The sequence below is a fragment of the Mauremys mutica genome, chromosome 8 (genome assembly GCF_020497125.1).
Source record: "Mauremys mutica isolate MM-2020 ecotype Southern chromosome 8, ASM2049712v1, whole genome shotgun sequence".
Taxonomy (NCBI): Eukaryota; Metazoa; Chordata; order Testudines; family Geoemydidae; genus Mauremys; species Mauremys mutica.
Window position 1 is genome coordinate 104404371 of NC_059079.1, and position 27893 is coordinate 104432263.

At 51.7% G+C, this 27893-nt stretch overlaps 1 protein-coding gene across 1 annotated transcript; it reads left to right on the top strand.

Annotated features, from left to right (window-relative positions):
• SLC6A7 (solute carrier family 6 member 7) lies at positions 1 to 27885 on the top strand. Its single transcript, XM_045026827.1, has 14 exons — positions 1 to 33; positions 8913 to 9096; positions 10811 to 10942; positions 12777 to 13011; positions 14704 to 14842; positions 15392 to 15526; positions 16483 to 16586; positions 17370 to 17494; positions 19501 to 19613; positions 19706 to 19837; positions 20409 to 20508; positions 21048 to 21148; positions 22325 to 22492; positions 27151 to 27885. The coding sequence occupies exons 1-14, from the start codon at positions 1 to 3 to the stop codon at positions 27358 to 27360; spliced, it is 1911 nt and encodes a 636-aa protein (XP_044882762.1). The 3' UTR covers positions 27361 to 27885.
• Positions 27886 to 27893: the final 8 nt, after the last annotated feature.

The window sequence follows — 27893 nt, forward strand, 5'->3', positions numbered from 1 at the left end:
ATGAAGAAGGTCCAGGAGCACCATCTCCGGGAGGTAGGAAGCAGCAATTTGTAACCACACAGAATGAGATGCCAAGGAAGGAGAGGAGGGGGCTGACCAGCATGGGGATGCCTTTTTAATGCAAACCAGGCAGGTCAAGGGGACTAACGTACAGCCTCACAATCCTCCATCTCCTCTCCCCCTGGGGTAAGGGGGTTGTTTCGTGTACTTATTAACGGTCATTCGTTGCAAATGGGCAGAACGGAGTTTTCTGATCCTGGGAGCCAAAGCTGGCTCAGTAGCAGATTAAGCAGGTGGGTGGCTGGCATTTCGTAACGAGCTCTTCTCACTCTCTTTAATTAGCAAGTTCAGTAAACATCGACGCCCGGCGCTGCGCAGCTAATTGGCTGGTCCCGTGTTCACCCGCCAGCCTCGCTGTCGAGATGCTTTTCCTAGCGAGCAGGTGTTTCCGTCGGGATGATTCATGTTGTGTCTGGGCGGGCGGGCGGGGGTGGGCGCTCAGGTGGAACACGCTGTCCCTCGAGGTGCTGTGTGGTTCGCACGCCTGGCATCGCACCCCAGGTGGGACAGGTGCAGTGGATGTGGGGCGGGCGCAGGTGCTCTGGGGAGGGAGTAGGGCCTGAGCTATCTTTTGGGAGCTGCAGGTGCTCAACGTTTGTTGGGATCAGGAAGCAGTTTCATCCTCCCCAGACCCCCTCTCTTCTCTCTCTGGCTCTTTTGGCTCCTCCCCCTTCTCTTGGCCCCTCCCCTTGCGTCTACCCTTTGTGGCTTCTCCACGTTGGGCAGACAAAGTAACGGACCCCTGTAAAACTGCAGCTCTCCGAAGGTTCCCAAGAGCTCCTGCACTCAGGGGGATGGAGCGCTCTGGGGTGAATGACGAGGCCTCTCCCCTGCCTAAGGGAGCTCTAAACTGCTTGGAGGAGTTTCCACCCTGCGGCACGGAGGGGTGGCTAGGAAGGGTGTGTGGGGAGGTTATGTCCGTTGTGAGATGGCAGGGAATGTATTTAAAAGAAATGCATTGGTGTATCAGGGATGGGAGGGCATCTCTTCCCCTGAGCCTGGCCCTGCCTGCATGAGAATATGTTCCTGTGACCCCCTCAGACCACTCAAGGAGGGTGGTGTGGATGTGGGCCCATGGCACTGGTCCTCTCCCTGGCGTGTCCCGGCCAGCTCCCCTGCACTTGGCCTCAGTTTCCAGCAGCTGGACTTCTTGCTGATAGAGAGACTTGCCCCTCCCCCACCCACAGGCTAGTTCTTGGGACTGGAGTTCCCCTCCCAGACAGGGTCAGGGCCACAAAAGGGCACAAATGTTCCATTTGCCCCCGATGAGAGTCTGGCATCTGAGGTGAAATGCCCTTCCCCCCCCCCGTAGGAAAGGGAAACGTCCATTCACAGCCCTTGGGCACATTCCTGTCAGGTTCGGCAGCGACCCTGCCCGTGCCCTGAAGCCTCACGGACAGCCAGCTGCAGGCTTACCCCCCCCCCCCCGCGGCCCCTTCTCTCTGCCCAGGCGAGCTCTCCTGCTCTGGCTTTAGCGGAAGTTGCTGCGGCCCCTGGACCGTGGAGAGCGTTTCAGCCAGTCTGCAGGTCTCTTTGCCATTCCCAGGTTGTGCGGGGAACATCTGGAGGGAAACCGGTGGGACTCTTTAAATGAATCCAACTAACGAGACACAGAGAATGCTGAGGGGCTCTTCACAGAATAGTTTCAAATAAAGTGGGCATTGTCTCACCCCGCCTCATCTTTCAAATCCCCCCTCAGCTCGCGTGGCCCCTTACCGAGGCACCCCCTTTCTCAGAGGCCTTCCAATCCCCCAGAAACCTCCCTTTCCCCCTCAGATCTCCTCTCTTCCCCTGCCTCCCGGGGGGACCAAACAACGGAGCGAATGTGACTGGGGCCCTCTCCCACCCATCCCTCCCTTTGCTCCCAGACAGGACAGAGCCCTAATGCCTGGCTACATTGGGTTTCACGCAGGGAGTTTCCTTCACATAAGGTGGGAGTTCAGAGGGCCCTGAGGGGGTCTGTCATCCCCTGGGCGCTGTGCACTCAGCTCCCTCTCCAGCGCCTCTGGAACTCAAAGCCTAGGAACCTACTATTAAACCTCTGCTTTCAGGCCCTGCTTTCGCAGACTCTGTCTCTCCTCCCGACCCTCTTCCTTTTGCTTCCGGGCTCTGTCTCTTCTCCATCACTCTGTTTCTTCTCTGGCACATGTGGTGCTTTTCTGTCTGCACCAAGCCCTTCTCTCTGCCATGGCTCCCTGCTCCCCGATCTCCCGCCAGACCCCCAACGCTCATTTGAAAGAGAAGAGCGCGCTTCATTAAGAAGTGTGGGCTGGGGCTGCTCCTGCTAGCGTAGCACTCACCGTAGTGCCTGTCTGAGCATATCACAAAACGTGTTACATGTGTCGGGAACGCCCGCTTTACTTCTCCCTTCTCTCCTTTGGGTGCTCATGCCGCCTGACTCTTCCTGCTAGACTGAATTCCAACTTAGTCCCTAGCCTCTGTTCGTCAGAGGATGGAGATGGATGGCAGGAGAGAGATCACTTGATCATTGCCTGTTAAATTCACTCCCTCTGGGGCACCTGGCATTGGCCACTGTCGGTAGACAGATACTGGGCTAGATGGACCTTTGGTCTGACCCGGTACGGCCTCTCTTATGTTCTTATGTTCTTAACTTGGTCTTGACCACATATTCCGTAGTTCTTAAAAGCCCAAGCAGCCTGATGGCTGAACCGAAAAAGTGGGACATTTAAAGTACCATGAAAGAAGTTCCTAAGACGCCGGGACATGTTATGAAAAACCAGGACTTCCCTAGTAAAACCAAGATATATGCTCACTCCACCAGTCTTGGCTGCTTTGGCCGTCGCTCGCTGCGCTTGTGGAAGGCTCGCTTATTGTTATATATATAATTAGTTCTTCAGTGATTTTGTCTCAGATAATGACAGTTCAATCTCCTGAAAATTAAATCCTCCCTCTCTGTAAATGAATGAGGTACAAACACTCTCTTTCCACACCTCTCTCTCTCTTTTTACACGTACGGTACTGCCGTTACTGTTCCATCCCATAGGTGTCATTTATAGCCTTGCATGTAGGTTCTCACACTGTGCTCTGTTGACCACTGATGTGACCTAGCTAAGAACGTAAGAGCGGCCATACTGGGTCAAACCATCTTGCCCAGTATCCTATCTCTGACAGTGGCCAGTGCCAGATGCTTCAGAGGGAACAGAACAAGGCAGTTATCAAGTGATCCATCCCTGGTTGTCCACTCCCAGCTTCTGGCAATCAGAGGTTTAGGAATACCCAGAGCACGGTGTTGCATCCCTGACCATCTTGGCTAATAGCCCTTGATGGACCGATTCTCCATGAGCTAGTCACACGGTTCAGGCTCCTCTTTATTTCTAGCTGCCAATCCACATTAAAAGATAGCTAGACAGACATTTAGGAGTTACTGTCCTGTAGCTACCAAAGGGACATTGTAGGATTGGGAATGGGAGGGGAGGGGTTTAGGAGATCATCTCACTATTGAAATGTAGGCCACACCATGAAAAGGTTTGAGAACTCCTGCTCTAATCTGTAATTGAGCCTGGCTTCATGGATTCCCAGACAAGAGGGACCATTGTGATCTTCTAGTCTGACCTCCTGCCACAGGTTTTCCCTGGAATAATCTGCGTAGTGTATATCTCTTTAGAGAGCTAAAGTAAAATCACCCCTTACTCATGATTCTCTGCCCATTGCAAGTCTCTGCCTAGTTCACTTTTTCCTTTATGCTGCCCAGTGCAATATAGGATGTTTTTCTACGTTTCCCCCAGCTCCCTCTGATGTTTCAGTGCAGGGTCCATCTTATGTTGGGCTCTTCCCTCTCACGCTTTGGCTGACAAAGTGACTGCCAGATCCATTAAAAGTTCACATAGGCAGGTTTTTTCTACCCCTTCCAAAGTCTCTGTCTGAGCCATCACTGCGGCTGCTAGAGATCCATTTTAACTTTGATTCAGGGACACATTTAGTTCCTGAAATACCAGCTCAAACGGAAACATATGTCTCCAGGATTGCTTTTCCCATTATTCATGCTGTTTTGCTACAGAATGTTTTGGGCCCCATCCTGGCAAAACTCTCATGGAACTCAATGGCAGGGGGATAACAGGATCAGGCCTTTTAACCTTTCCACAATCCCTTGTGTTCAGTGTCACCTAGAACCTTTGAACACTTGTTGTCTCTTAAATCAAGTTTCCTCCGAGTACAATTGCTGGGAGGTTTTACACTGTGTTGGCTTTGGGGTCACATCTTGGATAGTTCAAGAGCTTTGCCCTCTGATTTGGTCCAGTTTCCATCCATGAGTTGGGAGTTTAAGGTCTTTTCCCGAAATGGATGGAAGTTGAGGTGGAACAGAAAACGACATCTCTCACGCTCGATGGATTTTATACCTGATTTTCCTTAACAGTGTTTCCATAAAGGTCTGAGTTGGGTTTTGCTGGAGATGGGCCCAAAATTCCCAGCCAGAGCTGAGGATTGGGTTTGCCCCGTTATAGAGTCATGGGATTGGGGTGGGTCCCAGGAAGTTCAGAGAGGGCTGGGATGTGGGGTTTGGTCTAGTCCCGACCCCTCTCTTACACTCAAGTCTTGTTTTAAAGCCTCCCCGGGGCATTGCTAGTCAGTGTCCATTCTGCTTATATTTCACAGCCCACGTGCGAGGCAGCTGCGCTCCATCCAGCACAAGAGCGAATGGAGGCTGCACAAGCTGTGAGGAAGGCTAAGCCTGCGGCATAGCCCTCTGCACAGAGCAGAGAGAAGTCTAGAGCCCCTCTGCATGCCCTACTCACAGGTGCCAGGGTAAGAAAGAGGTTGGGCCTGGGCAGAGAATGGGCATTTCTGAGGCAAGAGAGTCTTAATCATCACTGCAGTATGTCCACAAGGTTCTTAGCTACAGGCGTCTTCGTTAGGGCTTGATTCAGTGCCCATATATCAATGGGAGCCCTGCCATTGATTTCAGTGGCTTTGGTGCAAATCCTCCAGCTTCTCTCCTTGTGTGAGGCTAGTGTCATTTGGCAGCAGTGCTCTCTATGCTGCAGGATCAGGTCCCGCTGCACTCCCCGGCCCCCTTTGGGCCATGCAGTCATAGATGCAACCCCACGCCCCTGTGCCGTGCACCGTTGGGCCCTACAACTCCTGAAAGGCCCTGTGTGAAGCGGGTCCCACGTTTGAGGAAGCCCAGCTCTCCCCGGACAGCGCAGATTTAGTGTCACTATTGAATTTCACTAACGGTGCATAATACAAGTGTTGCCTCTGTTCCAACTAGGTACAATCTGCCCTGGATGGAGCTTCACAGGGTTGTGGGGATTTGAACCCCTAGGTCCATTCGTCCTCCTTGACCCGGTGGCAGGTTGCTTTGTCCCCTGACGCCAGCTCTGCCCAGTGTCTGCATTCTTAGGCATCGTTTTTCCTTATTGTTTTCTAATGCACTTCTTATTTGCAGTAATTTGAGGGAATCTCTTTCTCCCGCTCCCTGGCATTTTGTGTACGACAGTAGAGAGTTCATCGCCATCCCAGATTGGTTGCAGTCACTGCTCGCTGGCAGGGCCCAGCTATGCTTTGCTTTCCCCTGGCTTCCACTTCTGCTGTGCAGTCCCTGATTTTGGATTGGGCAAGAGTCCGGCTTAGCTCAGTGGCAGCTGTCACGTGAATGCCTTTGGCGACTGTCGTACAGAGGTGCTAGCGGATCACCTGCATGCCACGGAGGTGTTTGGTGGGAGTTCCAAGATCTTTCATGATGGAAAAGGTCAGCCTAAGGTGACACGCTTGTTTTGCTCCCTTTTCTTGCGTGAAGGCTTCCGTTTCTTGGGCTATTTCTTTTTAAGTTATGTTTGATGATTGGTCTATGGATTTAACAGGGTCATACATGGAGGCACTCCTTCCCGTTTGAGATTCAGCCCTGTGCGCCAGATTGAGTCCAAAGCTTGTTCAAAACCGACACAGCAGACAGATCCCTTGCCCAGTTACTAGTCCTCACGTTTGTGAACGTGCTCTCTGGTGGTAAGGATGTGGCTGGGGACGAGGGGGGTTGGTTCTCAATGAGAAATCCAGCTTGACCCTCCTGGATGACTTTGTTAGTGGTCAAATCTTTCATTAAGGAGGTTACAGAATAATTTGCTGGTGTTACAGCAAACCCAGGTGCCTCTGTGAGTGAACGTCACCTCTGCTTGTGTGTATTGGGGTAATTAGTCTGTGACCATACCTCAGGGAAGCCTCTGAACCGGAAGGCTGTTAAACAGCTTCAGAAAGGCTTCCTTGATGTGGTCAGTGCTGTGTTCAAGCCACTCATCTGATGTACCAACAGGGCTGCGTGAGATCCTGAGTTTGAATTTCTGGAGGTTTTCATATAGCCCTTGTATTGTTATAGGGGCCTCCAGCAGAGACTGGTAAGTTTTTAATGGTGTCTTCAATGAACATCCTGTTTCTCTTTTAGTGATGCTATTTTGGTCTCAGTCTCAATTCTTCAGGCTGGGTTTTTTGTTGAGACTTTGGAAGAGTTTCTATCCAAACTGCTGGATGCTGCTGCTTTGTATTAGGTTGCTATTTTTTCCAAGTTTGCTAGAAGGCAATGTTGTATATGTGTGTATTTGCATAGGGGGACGCAGTGGTCTGTGTGTGTGCATAGAATCATAGAATCTCAGGGTGGGAAGGGACCTCAGGAGATGTCTAGTCCAACCCCCTGCTCAAAGCAGGACCAATCCCCGGACAGATTTTTGCCGAAGATCCCTGGGTTTAGCAGGCCGTGTTGCATGCAAGTGTGGATGTGTGTGTATGATGTGTGCCCGTGTGTAAGTATGTCTGTATATGTGCATGTATGTACATGTTAGGAAGGCATATAGGTGTATAACCATCTGGACAAACCCACCCATACCAGGCAGGTCTGTATTTAATGAGCAGGTTGGCTACATCACACATGCTTTCTCCATTTGAACAACTCCTCGTCTCCATGGAAACTGAGCAGCAGGAACTTTGCAGCTGTGGCTCAGTCACTGCGCTAGAGGAAAGGGCAGCTGCAAGAGAGGGCGGGAAATGGAAGAGAGGGCGGTAGGGGGGCTTCATCAGCATTTCACCTGCCGGGAGGGCTGCTGTCTGAGTGCCGGGCGGGTTTGGCGAGGTCAGGGGCAGGGGCAGCACTGTGCTTTCCAGCCACCTTTTATTTGCTGGTCTGTTTTTTTTTCTGGGGTGCAGACCACAAGGGGTTCTAAGCTGCAGCTGGGTCTTCTGCCATCTCCATCCCTGTGCAGAAAACAGGTTGGTTCTAAACTACAGACCAGGTGCCCCCTGCAGATTCCTCCCATGTGTTTCCCAAACCCTTATGGGGTCTTTCTTGTAAGAGCCTAATACAAATGTTGGAGGGGATAGAACTAGGAGGACAAGTGATGCCATTGACCCGCGTGTCTTCTACTGGCCAGTGAGTTTGTCTGTGGTCCCATTACACCCTCTGCTGACTCGTTGCCATCACAGCACTGATCAGAGCATGAGACAGCTGCAGCTTGGGGGCTTAGAATATTCAGCATGCAGCTCAGCAGAGGCTGAGAGCCCCTCATTCTCTCACTGGGCTTTGCCCTGTGACATTTGGTCCGTTGTGCCTGCGGGTGGCAGAGAGCCCTTGCTGGGGGACATACCAGTACAGGGATCTCATCGTGCAATGGTGTTTCAGGGAGGTTGGGTCATTCAGTTACGTGACTTCAGATAAAATAAGGACCGGCCTTAATCTTCTAGCCCAGTGGTTTTCAACCTGTGGTCCACAGACCCCTGGGGACCTGCAGACTTTGTCTAAGATTGCCAAAAGGGTCGGCACCTCCATTTGAATTTTTTTAAAGGTCTGCCAGTGAAAAACAGTTGAAAACCACTGTTCTAGCCAATCCCCCAAGTAAGGCTCTGCCTTCTTTTTGGCTACAGAAAGGTTGGATAGCTCATTGCAAAGCCAAATATCCAGCCAGACTTTCAGATCAAAGAACGTGAGCTCCAGCTAAACAGCCAGACATCTGGGGTGTATCCAAATCCAGCTGTGTTTTAAGATTTGCCCCACAATCCTGCTGAGCTGCAGCATAGCTTTGAGATCCTGGGGAGAAAGGAAAGGGTTAATATCCTGCCATGTGATAGCAGCATGCACTCTGCCGATCAGGGGTCAGATTCTGTGAGCCTGGAAGGGATCTTAGGCCCCAGGCACATGGTTATCACTGAAGCACTGTACCTCAAGCCAACAGGAATGCCAAAAGCGTGGAAAATAAGTACAGCACTTTTAGCATGGAGCGTCCCACACAGCAAGGGATATAAGCAGGGTCAACCCCAGTTTTCGCCAGCATGGCTCTGTGGGAATGTCACAGTCTGTGGCAGTCCAGAGACCATTCTTCTCATTCTGTCCTCCTGTGCTATGCAGGAGGTCAGACTAAATGTTCATCATTGTCCCTTCTGGCTTTATCACCTCTGAATTTTCTGGTTGGAAAAAGCAGGCAGGATAGTGCTTGGGAGGTGGGTTCTGGCCACCCAAGGAGAGTCCCCATGGCACTCCTTTGCTCGGCCAGGAGTGGGAAGAAATGCAGAAGGGATAGTATTGCACTGAACTGACAGCCAAGGGTCTCCTGGAATCATCGTGTCATCCTGCTCTCATATGGGGGACTCTAAGGGGACCCTTCCTTGGGATTAAAGTCTTGGTGACTCGGCAGCATGAATTCTAACCCTGTTTCTCATACTTCTTCCCTTTCCACCTTCTCCCTTTCCACAACAAACCCTTTCTGTCATTCTTCCCTCATTTCATCCTCTCTCCTGTCTTGGCCTGCACGTTCTTCTCCCCTCGTTTATACGTTCTCTCTTTCTCCTTCGTCCCTGGCCTACCTCTCTCCAACTCCCTTACCCTCCTCCCCCTTCTTCTCTTTCTCGGTCAGCCCATAATTCCAGACCTGCTGATGAGCCCCAGCGACCAAGGAGATGGGGACCTGGAGATGGAGTACCCAGAAGAGAGAGGGAACTGGACCGGGAAGCTGGATTTCCTTCTCTCCTGTATTGGCTACTGTGTGGGGTTGGGGAATGTGTGGCGGTTTCCATACAGAGCTTACACCAATGGGGGAGGTACATGATCAATCATCCCCTCTTTAATGGGCTCAGTTGCACCACTTCCATCCCCTGAATGAGAGGGATTCATGTCGGAATAAAACCTCACTTATGTCCCTTTCTCCCCTCTCAGGGTTGGGAATAGGGTGACCAGATGTCCCGATTTTATAGGGACAGTCCCAATTTTTGGGTCTTTTTTTTATATAGGCTCCTATTACCCCCCACCCCGTCCACATTTGCTGTCTGGTCACCCTAGTTGGGAATCTGCAGTTACTTGGAAATTCTTGGCTTTCAGATGGTCTCCCTGCATCTGCCTGGGTCTCTCTTCAGACTAGTCAGGAGAAACAGCCTAGGATTTATCTCAGTGGACTGGTCCACTTCTGTGAGGCTTGGTATCTCAGTACAGGAGTGGCTTACCATGGACTGACAATGATGTCATCTGATGATGCCCTAGAAGGATATACAGTGCATGCTTGGGAACCCCCAGTATGTGTGTGACAATACAGCACCCAAGTGGCCTGCTATTTGAAGATTGGGCTTTGATAGTCTTAAACTCTATGAGTCCCTCCTGGTCTTTGGCACCGCCTCTGTAGCCACCTCACGTTGCTGTTAGTCCATTCCAGACCTCTGTAGATCCTGGCAAACATTTCCCATGGGTATTCATCTCACTTACGGAACAAATTTCCATCATCTAGGCATGCCCTTTGTGCAATCACTCCCTGCAAATGTCTCAGTGAATAGGCTACCCTAGCATGAATACGGGTGAAACCTCAAACATCATGCACTCTTTGCAATGCAGCAACTAACCAATAGTGCCAATTGCCAACTTGACTCCTGAAATTCAGTCTTTTGTCTGACCACATGTGTCATCCATTCCAGGAACAGACACATCATCATATGGCCATCCCGCACACCACCACATATCTTCACAGTAGGGTATTTGGAAACAGCCTGAAGATGAATAATTATTCCAGAGAGATATTTGCTAGTAATTTGGAATAGTAAATAAACTGGAGAATTTGACTGTCTGTTTGCAGAGAATTCAAGGACAGGAAATAAACCATTCCTGATGCATGGTTTGTCCAGCTCTCATTGCCCCAGATTCCGAAAGCTAAGCAGAGTCAGAGCTGGTTCTGGGGCACCACTAGTAAATTTCCTGGATGCTGCAGTAAGTGGTTATGATTCAGCAGGCAGCATGCTTCCCGCTGAGTCAGCATCCAGCTAGCATGATAACATGACGCCGAGGGGTGCCTTGCTGTTGGAGGGGCCATCTTTGCAGAAGAGATGTAAAATGAAGGCCGTGACTGCTCACTGAAACTTTCCCGAACTTTTCACACTCGGAAGGGTGCTAACCTGGTGTCTTGACCATACTCCAGCAGCTAATAATTACATTCTCCCTGCTGAAATTTCCCCCAGTCGTTGACTCCTTGACCTAAGAACTGATGCTTAGTCTCACTGGAGCAGCATTTTTCTGCAGAGAGGACCATATTGCAGTGGTGGGTGGAGGGGGAGGGATCCCTACATATACAGGGCCAAATCCTGACAGGTCCTAGGCAATCCCAACCCCCACTGACTCTTTAATGTGAGTTGTGGGTACTCATCACCTTCCAGACTTGGGTTCTGGGCACTTTTTGACGCTTCAGGGTTTCAGGAGCTTTATAAAACGGTATTGATCTCCTGGCACAGCACCAACTCTCCAGTCTCACCCGCCCTGCCCTTTTGTCTCCTACAGGAGCTTTCCTTGTTCCTTACTTCATCATGCTGGCAATATGTGGCATCCCCATCTTCTTCATGGAGCTCTCGCTAGGCCAGTTCTCCAGCCTGGGGCCACTTGCAGTCTGGAAGATAAGCCCGCTCTTTAAAGGTACGTGACCAACCCCAATCCTGCCCTCCCTCCCTCCTTCTTCCTGCCCTCATAGCAGAGGGCTGGCAGTGACCCATCTTAGCATCGCCATCCTTTGATCTTTAAGGCAACTGTGAGAACTAAAAGCTAATTAGGGGGAGCTTGTCAGGCTTTTAGGTTGACTAGCTGGCATCTATCCATCCAGGTCCTCCAGGGCTCTGGACCCACCTTACTTCCAGAAAGAAATGTGACTCAGTGTCAGTTTCATACATTTTATTACAACTATTGCACAAAAAGAAATATCGAGACGACATCCCCACAGCTAAGCTGTTGTTATGAATATTAAACTAACCTAAGAATAAAGCAATGCAGCCATCAAATCAAAGGTAAAGCAACACATTAGTTTCAATATTGGATTGTAATTAAATCATCATTTAGTTAAATCATCTGATGAATGCAACAAGTAATCAACCCTTATAAATCCTAAGGCAGCGTCTAAGGAGCTGACTGTCCATTTCGTTATAAAGCCCAACTAACGAGCTTCCCCAAAGTCAATCGAATCTATAACTTGGAGCTCTTTACATATTTTGACATTGAAACAAAATTATTATCTAATGATTAAACCCCAACCTCAGTGTAGGGTGACCAGATGTCCCGATTTTATAGAGACAGTCCCGATTTTTGGGTCTTTTTCTTATATAGGCTCCTATTACCCCCAACCCCATGCCAATTTTTCACGTTTACTGTCTGGTCACCCTACCTCAGTGCCAGAGATCCTTCCTTCAATTTCAATTTCAGTGCAGCTTGGTCCAGTCAGGTTCGAGTTAGGTCATACTCAGCTAATGTCAATTTAGAGAAAAGCCCTGCTTAAGCCAGCAGTTTAAAAAATATTCACTGGTTGCCTACCACAGAGACTGTACGCCTGTGACAGCCGCCCTCCACACCTTCAAATATCAAACAGAGAACATATGATCACTTTTGAGAAGGCTGACAGGGCCTTGTCTGGGTGAAAAGAACTTGCAATGATGTTAAGTCACCACTTTATGGAAAGTTTGACCCCAAATCCTATAAAAATAACGGATTGAAAAGACTCTAGGCAACAACTCAATGTCCATCCATCAGCAAAAGTAAAAATAAACGTGAACATCTTATGCTCAGATGCCATCATTCTTCATGCAAATAAGACAATCTGTGTATACAGGGACTGGGCCATAAGGCAAACACAGCTCTGAAAGTTTCATCTTGAAAGAAAAAAGTTACTTAAAAACCGCTCAAGATGAAACTCATTTAAGAAATAAAAATAATTAAAGTTTGTATAAGATTTGTACGCGCATATACGCCACTTTTCTCACCCAGTGCAAACCCCCAATCCACTGCTAAGCTTTGGAAAGGGAGTTCTGCCAAGGGTCTCTCTGGCTGACACGTGTCTACAGGACTCTAGAGTAGCTCTCTGGAGGCAGCTTCCCCCTTGCATAGATCTGTCCCATTTCTGCTCCAGGGCCTGTGGCTTTCAAAGTGATCTCAGGAAGATGTGGCTGGAGCAGAGTTCTCAGCACTAGGCCTGAGCCCGGAAAGCGATGAGCCTGTTAGAAGGTCCTCGATGTTCTCATGCAACATCCCCTCCTATGGTGGATTATTGTTCCTTCCTGCACAGTCTGTCCTAGCTTTGACCTAGCTCATGGCTGTGGTTTAAGATTCATTTTAGATTCCTAACAGCTCGTCTGCTTGTACCAAGGACTGGGCCCCTAGGATGCCAGTGGTAGCATTGCAGTAGCTAAGCAGCTCCTGGGAGAGATGACTGGGTGTTGTCTCTCTGACGTCACACTGAGCTATGTTTACATCTCCCCTCCCTTAGGTGTCGGGATGGGCACGATCCTGATTGTCTCTCTGGTGGCCATTTACTATAACATGATTATTGCTTACGTGCTCTTCTACCTCTTCGCGTCCCTGACGAGCAACTTGCCCTGGGAGCACTGCGGCAACTGGTGGAACACCGACCTCTGCTTGGATCACCAGGTCATCAAGGCAGGGAATACTGCCATCCCATTCAACGTCACTAACACCGTCAGCCCGAGCGAGGAGTACTGGAAGTAAGGAGGCTAGCCAGAGACTGGGACAGAGCAGGGCGGGCGTCGGAGTGAGTGAGACTGGTGTAGGAACCATGGCAATGGGTCTGCAACACACAGGCTATGGCTTGATGGGTACCCACATTCTCAAAGTGCATAATGAGGCATGGGGCTGTTGTCATCAGCACTATCCAGCATAGAATCATAGAATATCAGGGTTGGAAAAGACCTCAGGAGGTATCTAGTCCAACCCCCTGCTCAAAGCAGGACCAATCCCCAACTAAATCATCCCAGCCAGGGCTTTGTCAAGCCGGGCCTTAAAAACCTCTAAGGATGGAGATTCCACCACCTCCCTAGGTAACCCATTCCAGTGCTTCACCACCCTCCTACCACCCACCACCCACCATAGCCTGGACTGCGTCACTGCATTGAGACAGTGGTCGTTTATGTTATATGCCAGCTTAGCACCTGGGATCCTGGCGCTTTCTCATGGCTAGCTCCACTATCTAACAGTTTGCTATTTACTCACAGATACAGGAAGCTGTAGTTTAGGTGGTGGTGGGGGGGGGGCATGTGGTTATGGCAAGAGGGGCCTGGGTTGGGTCCGGTCTGTGTGTAATCAGACTTTGTTACATGTGTATTTTTTGATTCAGTGGAACCTGTTAGCCACCAATGGCCTGGGTATGTTGCTGGCTGTTCTAACAGGCGGCCGCATGGTCAGATGAGATTAACCACTGGCAGGGACTGAAGTTTCACTGGCCATTACATAGGATGGGTGACCCTGGTTAGTGGATGACTATTAGTGACGGTTCCACTGTCTATTTTAGTCACAGTCATTCTCTATGTGTGTGTGTGCGTCTCTCTCTCTCTTCTTTGACTCTTTAAGGCTGGAATGTGAATAGCTTTTGTGGCTATACAAAACCGCTGGATGTCACTTTGCAATGTCCCCTTTCCACCCGGCCAGGCACAGCGCACTTGGTAGCTAGTGAGGGTCCAAACACTGGGGTGAACATGCCATAGAAAATTCATGCCACCCCAAGTGCCCATTCTGGCAGGGGGCAGGTGTGGGAGACGTTCTCAGTTGCGAGGTCAAGAACTTCTGCACTCTCTGGCCATGTCGGAGTCTCCCATGGTACAAAATGATCATGTGACCCAGCAGCAGGGTTAGTTTACACGGGCTTGTGAGAATGGAACATGTAGCCTATGTAGACATAGATCCATCAATGGCTATTAGCCAGGATGGGCAGGGATGGTGTCTCTAGCCTCTGTTTGCCAGAAGCTGGGAAGGGGCGACAGGACATGGATCACTTGATGATGACCTGTCCTGTTCATTCCCTCTGGGGCACCTGACATTGGCCACTGTCAGAAAACAGGATACTGGGCTAGATTGACAGACTCAGTATGGCCGTTCTTATGTTCAAAATAGTTCATTTGTGGTATTGTGACAATTAAGCTAAAAACCAGCCTTTCCCTGGGGACCTCTCAGTTCATTAACGTGTGGTCAGGAATTCACTCCTCCCACCCAGGAATCAAACCCTTGGCTCTCATTGTGTAAAGGGCTTTTCAGTATCATTTTTATTGGCAGAGTCACGGCTAGATCCAGGTGCTAAGATGCTGCAGCATAAAGTATGGGATCTCAGACAGGAGCGCTGGTCCCTGGCACATTGCTGAAGGGAGGATGCTTCCTGTTTATTAATGGGTCTCCTTTTGCCCTAGTCGTTATGTTCTGCATATCCAAGGGAGCTCTGGGATCGGGGATCCTGGGAGAATCCGCTGGAATCTGTGCCTGTGCCTACTGCTCTCCTGGGTCATTGTGTACCTCTGTATCCTCAAGGGAGTCAAATCCTCCGGCAAGGTAAGACCAGGAGTCATTCTTCTCCCGCAGCCCCGTCTTTTGCTTCACGAGAATGAACCTGGCGACGTTAAGTGGTCATTTTCCGTGATCTACAGTATTTGTGTGTGTGTGTGGTTGTGTATCTATATCTTGGAAATATCAATTAGACTAACTAGCTCTCTTGCTAAATATAATGGCTATCAATAGGCACAATTTGGAGAGGGTGGTAGTTTGCAGATCATCAAATGCCTGCCCAGTATTCAGGGCTAGAATGTAGTTAATGACACATCTCTGCTTCCGATGAAATTAGCATGGCTGTGTGCCACAGTAAATTGCATGGATACATCACAGTGACCCATCCAAGGTTGTGTTGCCCAGATCATAAACCCACACAGCAGTGAGGTGCAAGATAAAGCAGACTTTTAGTTGAACAGAGACTCTCCCCAAAGGGAACGCCTCTTCTGCAAGTGATTGCGGTGCTGTCCGGTGGGCAAAGATCCCCTGTGCGTCAGTGCAGTAAGAGAAGGTCTTGCTGAAGCTTCGACTGAGATCCATCTGCTCTTCCCGCAGGTTGTGTATTTCACTGCCACATTCCCTTACTTCATCCTGATCATGCTGCTCATTCGTGGCGTAACACTGGAGGGAGCCTGGATAGGAATCAAGTTCTACCTCACACCCCAGTTTGATCACCTGCTGTCTTCCAAGGTGAGAAGGGGACAGGGCACTTTTAATATACAGTGGGGTTCAGTTACCTCGATCAAGCTGGGATCCAGTCTTTTGGCGGCTGCTTTCAAGTGATGATGACAAGCAGAGCAGATCTGTGAAGCAGAGAAGTCCCCAAATCTGACGTGCGTGTAAAAGAAAAGTTTCCATTGTATAAGGACGTTTAGTGCCACAGTAGGTCAATCTGGTTATTAGTGGCTCTAATTAATACTCTTACCAGCCGACTGGCATGCAAACAAGATGCAAAGTCATTTCCTGCCTTTGAAAGTAGGAAAGAAAACCTAGGAAATCATTTCCAGCCTGATCCCTGCAATCAGGATCTCACCGTGCAGCATAAAGTAGGGCAAACACATCAGCAGCATGAATAGCAGCTGTTAGGAAGCCCAGGACGCCCTGCCCAAGCATGCACGAACAAAGAGGCCAAATGCAGTTCTTCTCCACCATTTGCTTTTGGGTTGGAGGCCAGTGGAGAAGCCCCTGGACTGATTCCCTTCTCCCTCCCTTATGGTGATGGCCCATTGATGGAGCAGCCTAGGGTAATCAATAAGCAGCTAGACTGAATTCCCTCCTCCATGTGGGTACTTCCAGATCTGACGGGGTCTCCATTTCAGAGCAAGTGGAGAAGTCCAAGCCTGGACTGCAAACACCCTCCTAGGGTGGTTCCACCAGGTCAGGGCTGGAGTCCACTGGAGCATTTGGCGGTTCTCTGTGAAGCAAGCCCAGAAGCGAAGGGCCATGGGAGCTGCACTCACTTGACCCTAGGAGACCCGTGTTGGATGGAATCAGTGTTGGCGATGCAGACAAAGAGTGGAGTTCTGCTCGTTAAAAGGCGTCAGCATGTCCGCCTGGAGCAGAGGGAATCCCGCCCCAGGAAGCGCTCTCTTCTTGAGAGTGGAGCTGAGATTTGCACTCCTTTCTTGCTTGTGTCCCCCTCCCAGGTGTGGATAGAGGCAGCTCTGCAGATCTTCTACTCCCTTGGAGTGGGCTTCGGGGGACTGCTCACTTTCGCGTCTTATAACACCTTCCACCAGAACATTTACAGGTGGGTTCCTAGTCTTCACACAGGGCATGGAGGTGAGCCTCAGGGGTTCAAACTGAGTCCTTAGAGTTAGGTACAACCTCTCTTCCTGGAATGGGAGCTCCGTATCATGGGACACCAACAGGTAAGCACCAGCTCTCTTTTAAAAAGGAACAGACGGGTCAGGATAAGGTGGATAAGAAGAAGGAAGCAGGCAAGAAACAAGCAGGAAGATAGGGATGCATGGAACCTAGTGGCAACCTGTAAGGAGAGACACCCACATCCCCATAGGCATGCTGGAGGGGCCCTTCTCTTTGCACGAGCCAGGCACTGAGTGCTGCTTTCCCTAGCCTGGTTCTGGCACCCAGCAGACGCTGAGGAACGGGTTGCCTTGTTGGGTGCTGACAGGGGTGTTTCACAGCCAAGCTGAGCTGAGAACCAGCTGAATGAACTGCCCCCCGACAACTGATTTTCCCTGATATTAGTAATAAAAACCCAAAGCAGGCTGGGAAGTTGCCAGTGTTGTCTCCACACTTTTAGTTTCTCCGTAAGTCCAGCTCCCCACAGGCTCCTGAATGCAGACTCTGGCAAAGAGAAAAGAGAATGTCCCCTCTCTAACTGGGGAACCCATCTCAGCTCGGAGCAGACAGCCAGCTTGTGCCCCAAAAGTGGGTCTTTCCTTGGTGCCCCTCCCTAGTCAGCAGCTGCCTCCTCTCTCTTCTCTGGAAACCATGTGAGCTCTCAGCAGTGCTGTGTCTTCGGGCTGTGGTGGGGACACATTCAGATCAGCTGCTATCTGTTCTGCAGGGATACATTTATAGTCACCCTGGGCAATGCCATCACCAGCATCCTGGCCGGGTTTGCCATCTTCTCCGTCCTGGGCTACATGTCGCAGGAGCTGGGCATCCCTGTTAACCAAGTGGCAAAAGCAGGTCAGACCAAAACATTATAATTCTTTTCTTGTTGTGTAAGCGGGTACGTGTGTGTGTGTGTGGGGGGGGGGGGAATACATGCATGTGCATGGGGATGTATGTAGGTCGGGGTGTGTATGTAGAGGGGACTCAGGTGTGATAGTTTAAAACAATAATCACCATGAGACTTTGCACAGATAAAGAGCCATTCCCTGGAGGAGCTCAAAGCACATTACGAAGGGGGGCGGTTTTATCCTCCATTGGTGGGTGAGAAAATGGAACATAGTGGGCCACGCAAGCTGGGCCAAGCTGGCATTAGAACCCAGGTCTTCCCTCTCCCCATCCATGAGTCCAGCCTAAGCTCCCTCTGAGTTGCCATTTCCTGGAGATGGTTTGGAAACCAGAAGCAGCTGCCTTCATTACGTGCACAAATGGGCACTCCCCGGGGCAAAACGGGGAAGCAGGCACCTAAGTGTCCAGCCGCAAATTCAGGATTTGGGAGCACAGTTTAGGTGGCCACTTAGTGGGGCTGAAATCAGCGTTTAATGGTGGCTGTTTCCCGGTCGTTTTTCTTTCTCCCCCTCCCAGCGCAGGCAGAACGCCCCAGACAGAGCAGTGCCTCTGGTGCAGTCGTCAGGCCCTTATCCTTTCCCATGTGCAGGGAGCCATCACTCCTTCCCTTGCAATGAGTCCAGGCTGCTGTCCAAGTCTCAGACGGTCTGGTAGGACTATAACAAAGGGATCTAGGTTGATAAACCAGCCGGAGCCAACTCAGAGAGCCCCAGGGAGGAATCTGGGCTCAGGTGGGACATACGTCTCCTTGGACACCTGTGAAACCAGAGGGGTCATACACTGAAACAAAACCACAGCAGGCGTCAGAGAACGCAAGGAACGCCCAGAGGAAGAGAAGGGTGGTTTGGTGGTGTGATGCCAGCTCCTCACTCTGCCATGCAAGAGAGATGGCTTGGGAGTGGGACCAGGCGCTGCCCAGAGGCCATGGGTGGAGGAGGGGATGGTGTTACTTACAGAGGGGAGGCTCTGACACATGGAGGGATGAAGCAGGACACACAGAGCCTGAGCATGCAGCTGTGGGCATTAGCCTAGCTCTCCAAACCCAGGCCAGAGCACTGAAACAATAACCAGCCTGGAGAGCAGATGGGGGAATGTTAGCGGGGGAAGAGGCTGAATAGAACCATACTGCTCCACAATCCAACGCTGCCTGTTGTAGCAATGGCAGCTTGATACAGACGAGTGGGTTTGGGGGGAGTGGGGCATTCATCATACTCAGCTGTCTCATTCAGGGTCTTGGCGGGTCGATAACGAACTAGGCAGGGCAGAGAGTCCCGCTCTAGTGGCTTCTGGAGACTGTGATCCGTCAGCTTCCCCTCTCAAAGGGCTAATGTCCGTTTCCGCGCTGGCTCCCTCCCAGCTGTTGGAGCCCTACGTTCTTGCAGTGAGTGGGGAGAACTGAGGTACCGGGGACCTCCTCCAGCCGCAGCCCATACTACTGCAATTCCTCCAGCTGGGGGAGGCTGGGAGCTCCCGCCAACCAGTGCGTCCCTATAGGGCTCATCCCCCTTGTGTAGCCTCCCGTACAGTGCCCCCTGCTGGGGAGATGCAGGAAACGTACAATTGTGTAGAAAACCTGCGCCGTGGGTGATGGGGGGAGACCTCCCAGGCAGGCGGGAGGGGACGAGGTGCCCGCTGTTGGGAGCTCTACTTGCCTGCCGTGCGCTACGCGACACTCTTGCTGATCAAGAAAAGGCCATTGTTACCTTTTATCTAAAAAATTAGCATTAAAAAGCCTGGATTCCTGCCCCTTCCCACGGTGCCGGCCCCTGCCTGCTTCTGCTCAATCCCACACAGGGGAACACCCCCTGCCTGCTCTGGTAGATCGCCTCTCCGTCCTGCCCCGGTGGTGCCACCCCCTGCCTGGGCTGGCACACTCCCTCCGCCTGCCCAGCGGTAACAGCTGTGTCTGATGGGGCCGATCCCATTCACTGCCCCATCCTGTGCCTGTCCCCTAGGTCCCGGCTTGGCTTTCGTGGTGTACCCCCAGGCCATGACGATGCTTCCTCTTTCTCCACTCTGGTCTTTCCTTTTCTTCTTCATGCTGCTGACTCTGGGCCTGGACAGCCAGGTAAGGACACAAGATGGCGACCCAAGTCCTTTAACGCCCTCCCCAGCGCACAGCCCACGGGCTTAGGGTGGCTTGTTTTCCCGTATGTGCAGTTTGCCTTCATGGAGACCATTGTTACCGCAGTGACAGATGAGTTTCCTTATTACCTGCGGCCCAAGAAGGCTTTTTTCTCAGCCATCGTCTGTATCGCCATGTACCTGATGGGGCTCATTCTCACGACAGAGGTAGGCAATCTGTCCCACGGGCCAGCTTGTCAGAGTCGACTTTGACTGGCGTTTGAGTGCTCATTTAGTTGAGGATTTGCAGGGGGATGTTTGTCAGCTCCATGATCATTAGTGACTATGACTGAGTGGGAGAGGGCTCAGGAAGAGACATGGATGGAGGGTCCCACTGGATAGGGCCGTGGGAGTGGAGAGGCTAGGTGATATCAGAGGAGAGTGAATCATTCGCAGGAAATAATGTATCCAGTCAGCAGAGCCCATGTTTATTAACATTTCGCTGTGAGTATTTCTGTATTTGAGATTCAAAATCCAAGCTGCAGTTGATCTAATGTGTGGCGTGGCGTTATTTCTGTCCCCTGATTGGACGAGCATGCTAAAAGGATGGTTACACTGGCATTCGCTTCCCATGAATATTCAGGCCCCTAAAACTCAGCCTCCCAAATGTCACCAGGAAAGGGGCACAAGAGAATTCATCCCGAAAGGCCAGGGAACAGGGGTGGGAGCTTGTTGACCAGCTCTGGCGATAACGGGTCCTTCCCTGAGGGTCTGGCTGCTTGTGATTCTCTCTCTCCAGGGCGGGATGTACTGGCTAGTCCTGCTGGATGACTATAGTGCTGGGTTTGGACTCATGGTGGTGGTGATTACAACCTGCCTGGTGGTGACACGTGTCTATGGTAAGCGGAACTGGCTTCCATGGACTCTCCTGAGCAGGGCATGTGGTGAGACATCTAGCGGTTCATGCAAAAGCTTGTGAAGCAACAAGGACATGGAAGAGAGAGCTGGGGAGGAGAAACTTATCGATTCAGTGGGTGTCTGAACTGGAGCAGGAGGTGTTGTTTCCAGCTTGTGCAGATGAACGCCATGGCAGAGGGCTAGACACCTCAGCTCCAGGCTCTTGCTGCGTCCCAGGTGTCAGTGCAGCTGGATGCAAGGTCCAGATCAAGCCGGAGACATTTGTGTCACAATGGTAGCGGATAGCTAAGTTTAACCCCTTCCTTGCTCTCCTAGCAGACCCGAGAAAGTCACGTGATACGGAAGGAGACAACCCATCCGTTGTTTTGCTGGCTCTCTCGGCCCCTGTGGCTGACACAGCCCAATCCCTGCGCTCACACCGCAGGTGGGGTGCCTCAGTGGAGCCTGGGGATTCGCCAGGAGACCCTGCAGCTAGAGTTGCTGGTTGATTTCTCATGCCATCTCCTCCTCCTTTCTCTAGGCATGAAGCGGTTCTGCCGAGATATTCACATGATGCTGGGCTTCCAACCAGGGCTGTACTTTAAAGCCTGCTGGATGTTCCTGTCCCCGGCAATGATGATGGTAACTGGTGTGACCCTGCCGACGTTTGCTGAGCTTCCCTTACTCTGCCCTGCCCCATTGTCATGGTCTCAGCACCATTTGGATTAGTCCCGTTGGGACAAAATCTTTCCCAAGTCGCCTGGCTCTCCCTCAGCCAGCAGGATGGAATGGTCCTTGCACCCTCGTATCAGCATGGGTCTCCAACCTGCATTGTCTTGGTGGGGGTCTATGTAGCCCCTTCCCATCTCAGCCTGGGGAACCCAGGTTCCAGGGGGGGGGGTGTCACTAAGTTCTAGGGCTGGGCTTGGGTGAGAAACCTTCAGAGGATTTGGGATGCCAGCCTGTGACGGTCCTCGGGGTAGCTAGATCTGGGAGTCACCGTGTTACCCCACTGCTGCCAGCATGAGAGAGTCTTGCTTGTGCTTAACTGGGTGTCTTCTCCCTGACATCTCCAGCCTGTTAGCCACCCAAGCGCTGTGCTCTGGGCTATGCCAGCCCTAGCTTTGCCTTGCAGGTTAACATTAAGTGCGCCCCAGCTCCCAAGCCCCTTTGAAGCGTTTCCCCATAGCGTTCAGCCCCTTCTCCACTGAACACTCCCAGAAACACCAGGTCTGCCATCCCCAAAGGAACAGTACCCCCAACAGCGTGTACAATTCAACTCAGGCCCAGCACTTTGCTTCACACCACCGCACTGAGATACACTGATAGTGAAAACAGCAATGCATTTACTAGCAGAGCGCCAAGATTCAAGTGATTGTGAGTCAGGAAATGGGAAACAAAATCATTGCTCGTTTTCTAGAGACTAACCTCAACTATCAGGTTAGCCTCTTGTCTAAGAAATGTTCTCTCACCCAAAGCCTTTTGCAACATCTTCAGCCCAGCTGGGCTGCGATCCTCATTTCATGAATGCCATAGTACTGCCCGTTTACCTCCTAGGGGCAGGATAAAGGGGTGTCTTCTGTGACTTCTACCCCCAGAGTTTGTTGTCTATCCTCAGAGACAGGATAACCCCCCATGGCTTTTGTTTCCTGTGTGCTGCTCTTCTGTTGACATCATTTGAGAGACGTTGGTGAACCAGAATGTGCATCCCAGAATCAGGTCATTCCTGTAACCCCCTGACTAGCTGGCCCTGAGGGGTTCTTGGGTCACACAGCCCCAGGAAGGACTCATCCCTTGGACTCTCTCCCTGTGTTGCAGGCCCTGCTAGTGTACAATATAGTCAAGTACCAGCCCTCAGAGTATGGGAGTTACCGTTTCCCATACTGGGCCGAGGTCCTGGGCATCCTGATGGGGCTGTTCTCCTGCCTGATGATCCCCACAGGGATGGTGGTCGCGGTGCTCAGAGAAGAAGGGACGCTGTGGGAGGTAAGTGGCAGCAGCCTGTAAAAAGGGAGAGGATTTTACCCCCCCAGGGCATCTCTTCCCTTGGCTGCATCCCCCGGCTCTCCCCACTGCTAGATACTGTTTTTCTCTGTCATGAAATGTTGGTCTTTGGTTCTTGCTGGGTAACAGACAACCCCCTTCCTGCTCATTTTGGAGCCTTCGTTCGAGCCATAGGGCAAAAGGGGGCCGGCTCCTGGGGCTGTTCCCAGTGTGAGGGCTGAGAATTGAGCACCATGTCAGACTGGGCTACCTCACGGCCGCCTGTCTAGGGCAATCCTTCCGCTCTCCAGGCTCACCGCGGCTGGGCTGGGGCTGTTAGCTCCCCCAGCAGCTCTGCCTGGTCAGGAGTTGAGGGCCCCAGGATGCCTATCTTGTCTAACCTTTGCAGAATGGATTAATGCATCTGCCCCAGCAAGGGCAAAGGCCTCACCTCAGCAGCATGGGTTCTCATCCCACCTTCCCTGTCCACGAATCCCGGGAACTGGTGTACAGGGCAGCATAGTCCTGTGTATTTACGATGGTGTGTGGCACCCTCTAGTGGTTTGCACGCGACATCACAAAGTCATGCGTATTTCAGATGCAGAACTGGAATGATTATCTAGAGAGGAAACAGGCCCCGCCTCACTTCTTTGCCAGGCCCTATGGCAACACATCGTGATATCACTATTCGTGGCTCACACAGGGATGGGGCCTATGCACAGATTCCGAATGCAGCCCACGTGCAGGGAGTGGGCATGGATGCACCGAAGCTTGCCCCTATTTGGCACGTAGGCAGCGTGTCTGGGGATAGCTGCATGTGGATTCCTGGTGCACGCTGCACAGCAGACAGCAGGCAACACACCCGTGTGTGTTTGCACCTCCATAAGGGAAGTGCCCAGCAGCTCTAAGCGTGTTTTGTGACATTAATGTAGTGGGCCATGCAATTAAAACAGTGTAAATCAGTGGATTTGCCTAGGGTGACCAGACAGCAAGTGTAAAAATCAGGACGGGGTGGTGGGTCATAGGTGCCTATATAAGAAAAAGCCTCCAAAATCAGGACATCTGGTCACCCTAGATTTGCCTCAGGAAAGTGAAGTTCTGATGGCAGAATCTACAGCCAGGTATAAAGAGGTGGCACAGATTTCCATGTACAGCCTTTCTGTTCCCTGAGTTACAGAATCATAAAAACGTAGAAGGGACCTCAAGAGATCTAGTCCATCCCCCTGGGATGAGGCAGGACCAAGTAAACCTAGATCATCCTTGACAAGTGTTTATCCAGCCTGTTCTTAGAAACCTCCGATGGTGGAGATTCCACAACCTCCCTGGGTAACCTGTTCCAGGACTTCACTGTCCTTATAACTAGAAAGTTTTTCCTAATATCTAACCTAAATCTCCCTTGCTGCAAACTAAGCTGCTGATTACTGATTGTTCTAGACATAAAGAACAATTGAGCACTGTCCTCCATAGAGCAACCGTTTATGTGAAGACTGTTACATGCCCCCCCAGCCTTCTCTTCTCAAGACTAAACATGCTCAACTCTTTCAACCTTTCCTCATAGATCAGGGTTTTCTAAACGTCTTATTTTTGCTGCTCTCCTCTGGACTCTCTCCAGTTTTTCCACATCTGTTTTCAAGCGTGGTACCCAAAACTGGATGCAGTTTACATATGACACTGCTGTTAATACAGCCCTGAGGGGTATTTGCCTTTTTTGCCACCACATTATACAGTTGAAATATTCAATCTGTGACCCACGATAAGCCCAGATCCTTTTCAGCAGCACTGCTGCCCAGCCAGCTATTCCCCATTTTGGAGCCATGCATTTGATTTTTCCTTCCTGAGTGTAGTACTTTGCCCTTGTCTTTTTATCATATTATGGTGATGAACAACAGAAGGGGAAGAAACAGAAATAATAAATGCCTTTAACTGGGTCATATGTGAGGCTCCCCTGCAACTGTCCAAATGCTGAGCCTTAATGGGTCCATGCTTAAGGCTCTGCAGTGCCAAATAATCATTACCCATTGTGGCTCAGTACTGCCCCCAAATCAACCTCTCTGGGCATTGGGCAGCACCCGAGCACATGTTCCTACAAGGGCCATGGCTGTGTTTGGGATGGGCTCGGATAGCCAGGTTTAGCAGTAGCTGGGGTCAGTCAGATCAGCTGTTTCTGGCTGATGCTCTGAAGTTTCGGCTATTCCCGTGTACATTTTGCTGCATTCTCCCTCCCTGTTGACAGGAGCTACATTCATGTTGTAGATAACACAGAGCCATAGCAACGGCCTTTCTGACTCCGTTAACACACTCCAGAAGCCCACACCCTTCCTGCCTGCGCAGGAGCAGAGAGGGGTGGCTCTGGGCTACAGACAAACACCCCCTAGGGAGTAGGATTAGCACTCAGAACGCCAGTTCGCCTGTGCCCCATGCCAGGGTGGAGCCCAGCCAGGCTCCCAGAGGCCCTGTTGCAAAGAGAGGCAGACTCCTGCTCTCTTGAGGTTCAATGACCAGACTCACTCCCAAAATACCACCATGTAAATATCCTTGGAAGGTCTGATTCCTTCAGTAAATTTCCTCATTCCCTGACAGAGGAAAAACACACAACTGAGAGAGCTCAAGTGGCAAAGCTACACCCAGATCCAGGCTTCTCGACAGCTTTGGCCACAAGAGAGGGATGAATCTGGGTTCTTGCTTTGGACCAATCTCTAATACAGATTAATAAAATAAAAGGAAACTCCCTATCAGTCCCTACTTACTGCATCGCGGAGCCACAGCCCCTAGGACAAACCATAGCAAATACAGGCACTTAATTCAGAGCCCCCAGCCCTTTCCCCCTAGACCATAAACAGCTCCACTAGCCAGCTTACTAGACCACTGACGGGAGTTTTATACTGAGCTGCCTTCCCATCATGCCATGGGACAAGGCTATCCCCACCTCTCCAGTCCTTAAGGGAAGGGTGGTTCAGCCAATCCCTGCCCTCTGTGCCTGAGTGCCCCCCCCCCCCTTCTTGTGCAAGCAGAGGCTTCTGCTGGTGGCTTGCAGCTGCGAGCTGGTGATTACTCATTAAAGCAATGGCAGTTCCGGTGGGTGGGGGTGGTGATTTTCCTGCACTAGGCTGGTGTCCCCTGAGCCCTGCTGCTCTCATCACACAGATGTGAGGATAATAGTGGGAAGCTGTCCCGCTCCAAAGCTAGTGCTGCCTCCCGCAAAGCCTCTCACCCTGCTGATTAGTCCTCAGGTGCATCAGGCCATAACCTGACAGGAAGAGCACAGCAGCTCAGACCCCTGAGCTGCCCAGCTGAGCTGCCCTTTGAGGGGCAGGTCTGCAGGGAGGGAGCTCCTCTCTGGCCACTGCTGCAGGACTTGGGCAGACAGGCAGCCCCTGTGGGTGCTGATCACACAGCTCCTGAGAGTGCCTTTACCTCTGAGAACCAATGAGCAGTGAGCAAAGTGCCCGATGCGTTAATGGCATGATCCAAACACACAGCGGCCCCAGGCAGCAGAGATGGTCTGATGCCCCATGTGATTACAACGCCCCCTGTGGGCCGGCTAGAGATGGTCTGGTGACCCATGTGATTACAGCGCCCCCTGTGGGCCGGCTAGAGATGGTCTGGTGCCCAATGTGATTACAGCGCCCCCCTGTGGGCCGGCTAGAGATGGTCTGGTGCCCCATGTGATTACAGCGCCCCCTGTGGGCCGGCTAGAGATGGTCTGGTGCCCCATGTGATTACAGCGCCCCCCTGTGGGCCGGCTAGAGATGGTCTGGTGCCCAATGTGATTACAGCGCCCCCCTGTGGGCCGGCTAGAGATGGTCTGGTGCCCCATGTGATTACAGCGCCCCCTGTGGGCCGGCTAGAGATGGTCTGGTGCCCCATGTGATTACAGCGCCCCCCTGTGGGCCGGCTAGAGATGGTCTGGTGCCCCATGTGATTACAGCGCCCCCTGTGGGCCGGCTAGAGATGGTCTGGTGCCCCATGTGATTACAGCGCCCCCCTGTGGGCCGGCTAGAGATGGTCTGGTGCCCAATGTGATTACAGCGCCCCCCTGTGGGCCGGCTAGAGATGGTCTGGTGCCCCATGTGATTACAGCGCCCCCTGTGGGCCGGCTAGAGATGGTCTGGTGCCCCATGTGATTACAGCACCCCCCCTGTGGGCCGGCTAGAGATGGTCTGGTGCCCCATGTGATTACAGCGCCCCCCTGTGGGCCGACTAGAGATGGTCTGGTGCCCAATGTGATTACAGCGCCCCCCTGTGGGTCGGCTAGAGATGGTCTGGTGCCCCATGTGATTACAGCGCCCCCTGTGGGCCGGCTAGAGATGGTCTGGTGCCCCATGTGATTACAGCACCCCCCCTGTGGGCTGGTTAGAGATGGTCTGGTGCCCCATGTGATTACAGCGCCCCCTGTGGGCCGGCTAGAGATGGTCTGGTGCCCCATGTGATTACAGCACCCCCCCTGTGGGCTGGTTAGAGACGGTCTGGTGCCCCATGTGATTACAGACCCCGTTGGTTCTGATGCCCTGACAGTAGCTGTGGAGTGAGTCTAGTGCAGTGCACTGGGTGGTGGGGCACTATATGAAGAGCTCACCTGGTGATCTGTCACCACTGCTGAGCCTTAGTGCTTAGTGGGTGATTCTCTAACACCCCTGTTCATCTCCTGATTCCAACCACAGAGAATCCAGCAAGCCAGCCGGCCAGCCATGGACTGGGGCCCTTCTCTGGAGGAGAACAGAACCGGCATGTACGTGGCTACCTTGGCCGGCAGCCAGTCCCCCAAACCCTTGATGGTCCACATGAGGAAATACGGGGGAATTACCAGCTATGAGAACACAGCCATCGAGGTGGACAAGGAGATCGAGGAGGAAGAGGAGTCCATGATGTGAGGAGGCCACGAACCTGGTGGGGAGCAGAGAATGGGGGACTGCACCCCTGAACTGGCACAGTTGCACTTAGGCACTTCGGGCCGGTTAACAGGCCTTTCTAGCGGCAGCTGCGAGCTGCTGACCTTCCAGCATCCCACGGGATGCCCTGGCCTGTCCAGGAGAACGCTGCTGAGAATTCCAGTGTTGCTGAGATTTTCGTTCAGTGTGGCAAGCTGTGTAATGAATGTGTGTGTTAGCTCTCCAGTGTCTGGGACCAGCTGCCCGACCCCACCCTGCTCCAGGCCTGCCCCACCCTGCCTGGGTGCCCTCCGCCCAGAGTTATGACTCACTGACCCCTATGTAAAGACTGCGACACGCACCCACTTTGCACTCCTTTTGCCCAGGCATCAGTGAGCAAGGCAGTGGAGAACAAGGCTAGTTGTTGTTGTTGCTAATCCTGTTTAACTCCAATGACACACGAACATTGTGGAGAAAGGATGTCTTTGTTAACCCCGCCCTGTCAGTGGAGGGGTGTGAGTGCCCGTGCGTCCCAC